This window comes from Phaseolus vulgaris, chromosome 8 (assembly GCF_000499845.2).
Source record: "Phaseolus vulgaris cultivar G19833 chromosome 8, P. vulgaris v2.0, whole genome shotgun sequence".
In the NCBI taxonomy this organism is placed as follows: domain Eukaryota; kingdom Viridiplantae; phylum Streptophyta; class Magnoliopsida; order Fabales; family Fabaceae; genus Phaseolus; species Phaseolus vulgaris.
The window spans coordinates 17,796,205-17,798,542 of record NC_023752.2 but is presented as its reverse complement, the minus strand read 5'-3'; the positions used below and the strand labels follow the sequence as shown (position 1 = coordinate 17,798,542).

At 49.3% G+C, this 2,338-nt stretch overlaps 1 protein-coding gene across 1 annotated transcript; it reads left to right on the top strand.

Moving 5' to 3' along the window:
* The first annotated feature begins 245 nt into the window (after positions 1-245).
* LOC137824681 (uncharacterized) lies at positions 246-1,643 on the top strand. The gene is made up of 2 exons (XM_068630352.1): positions 246-1,236; positions 1,333-1,643. Exons 1-2 carry the CDS (start codon positions 246-248, stop codon positions 1,641-1,643), a joined length of 1,302 nt encoding a protein of 433 aa, XP_068486453.1.
* Positions 1,644-2,338: the final 695 nt, after the last annotated feature.

Genomic DNA, 2,338 nt, shown 5'->3' with positions numbered 1-2,338 from the left:
CCTGGCGCCTTGTCAACACGCCTATACTGTAGCAGGATGCCACGTCATCACTCCCGACTTCCAGGGCAGTACAGAACTGACTTCGTATTTCTACCATTTACCATTTGGCGTTCTGTTTGTTATGTACTGGTCTTGATTTTTAATCCATGTGCTACTTGCTTGCGTTATTTCTGCGTGCATATGCTTGTATAACCTGTTTCTGCTTTGGGGGCCTACTCATCTGTTTTCTACCCTGTGCAGACCCCATGTTGGGAAAAGGCAAACTGGCTGAACTAAGTGCGATCGCCCGATCTCACAAGTTGGCGGCGGGCTCCCAAACCGTGCCCAACTCGGTGGTGGAGATCGCCGTTGCTCAGGGAAAAACTCCCCCCCGAGGTGCAACCTCTTCCGGGGTACTACCCGCCCCTCAACGAAAAAAACTGATCTTGAGGAAGCCAAAAAGAAAAACTCCCCAAGTGGTACAAGAGGATGAAGAGGATGAAGAGACCACCGAGGATGGCCTCGTTACTAAGAGGACGAGGGTGGCTCCCTCTTCGCCACCTGCACTCCCAACCCCAACACCGCCTTCACCCCCAGCTCCAGCACCGCCCTCACCTCCAACTCCAACACAACCAGTCCAAGCAACACCTTTGGCTGTCGCACCCCCCGCGGTTGAATGCAGCGACCCCAATTTCATAGAGAACCCTCCAAGCGCCTCCACGCCGTTCGTATCTGCAGGAGAGGGTCCTCCTTCAACCACCTCTATTGCTGGGGCTGCACCAGGTGGAGATGAGGGTGCTCACAACTCTCCAATACTCATAACCGAATCTCCCACTTCACCACCACGCCAAGAAGCCCCCCTTGCTCTACAGACTCAAGAGGGTGGTGGTGAAAGTCAGCACCAAGCTCCTTCAGCACCTCCAACAACAACTGCAAACCTCCCATCCTCCATCGAAGAGATCTTGGGGCCTTTCACCGCTAAGCTAAAGATGATGGCAGAGGATCTCCCCTCTATTGTATCGAAGGCTGTGAAGGACTCCCACAAGAAACTCCAAGATGAAAACTCAACACTCCAGGAGGCAAACCGCTTGATAAGGATGGAGGCGGAAAAACTCTCTTGCAATCTGATGGTGGCAGAGATCGACCATTCAAGATTGGAGGATGCCATGAGCGCTAAGCTAAGGGGCGCGCGCAAGGAGGCCTCTGATCTGCGCCAAAAACTGCACCTCCAGGCTCAAGAGAAAATCGAGCTGGAGAGTAAGCTTGTACCTTACAGGCTCAAGGTGGCCAACTTGGAGGCTGCAATGAAAGCAGATGCGGCTAAGGTGGAAAACCTTGAAAAGTGGTCGGCAGATCGGGAGGTCCTTCTTGGGAAGGTCGAGAAGGAGAGGGACGACACCAAGGCTGAGCTCGTCAAAACTCAAGAGGAAAATACAAAGATTGCTGCAGAGCTGGCCCAGGTTCAGGAGGAAAACAAAAAGGCTGCTGAAGAGCTTGCTCGGGCTCGTGAAGAAACTGAAGGGCTGAAGAAGCAAAACGACGAGCTGAAGAAACAAGCTCAAGAGCTCGAGCAAAGCTCCGCCCAAGTCCTTTCCGCCGGGTTCGACGCCGCTTTGGAGCAAGTCTCGTGCCAATATCCCGAGCTCGATCTCTCCATGGTGTGAATCTGCAACGAAGTGGTGGATGGGAAGATCGTGCCCTCCGAAGATTAATCGCCTCCCTCCATCACTTTGTTTTTTGAAACTTGGTGCTCATTTCTGTTTGTAAGAACTCTTATATGTAATTCTTCTTCGTATGTACTTGAACTGACATCGCTTTATATAACTCCTTCTGCTTAAGATGTTGTTTTCTAATATCGTGCCTCAAACGCCTCTTACTCGCTGTGTGATTAACCAACATAACTGGTAGAACTCACTTAAACAAATTAACTTAGCAATTCCTCGGGCTTAACCGTTCACTCACTGCTTTGAACTCGAGCAAACTGTTAATCTTATAACAATTTATCAAACTATTAACTCAAAGTAAAATTTGAGCAACTATTAATTCTCAAACGATGACACTTAATACAACTTACATACTTAAGGCAATAAACCTCAACATAATCCACTTACTTGGCAACATGTTTTAACTTAAACTGGTATCACAATACAGTTTACCTGATCTGCCCGACAAGGTTAGCCTTTACTCCTGCCATCGCTTGGAATTCTTCTGATCGCCATAGAGTTCTGGCGATGTAAGCCTTCTTTGCCTTCATAACTTGGCTATTGTTCCCTCATCTGGGGGGTAGAGGTGCCTTTCGGATCCTTCTCTACCTCCCTGAGTTTCAGAACAATAAGCTGGACAGCGAGGTGTTTTCTTG

Bases quoted from the DNA above. Each gene is read 5' to 3' on its own strand.
- LOC137824681 (XM_068630352.1), top strand. From the start codon at position 246: ATGTTGGGAAAAGGCAAACTGGCTGAACTAAGTGCGATCGCCCGATCT. The intron at 1,237-1,332 runs GTAAGCTTGTAC...AGTGGTCGGCAG, and splicing joins AGAGAAAATCGAGCTGGAGA to ATCGGGAGGTCCTTCTTGGG.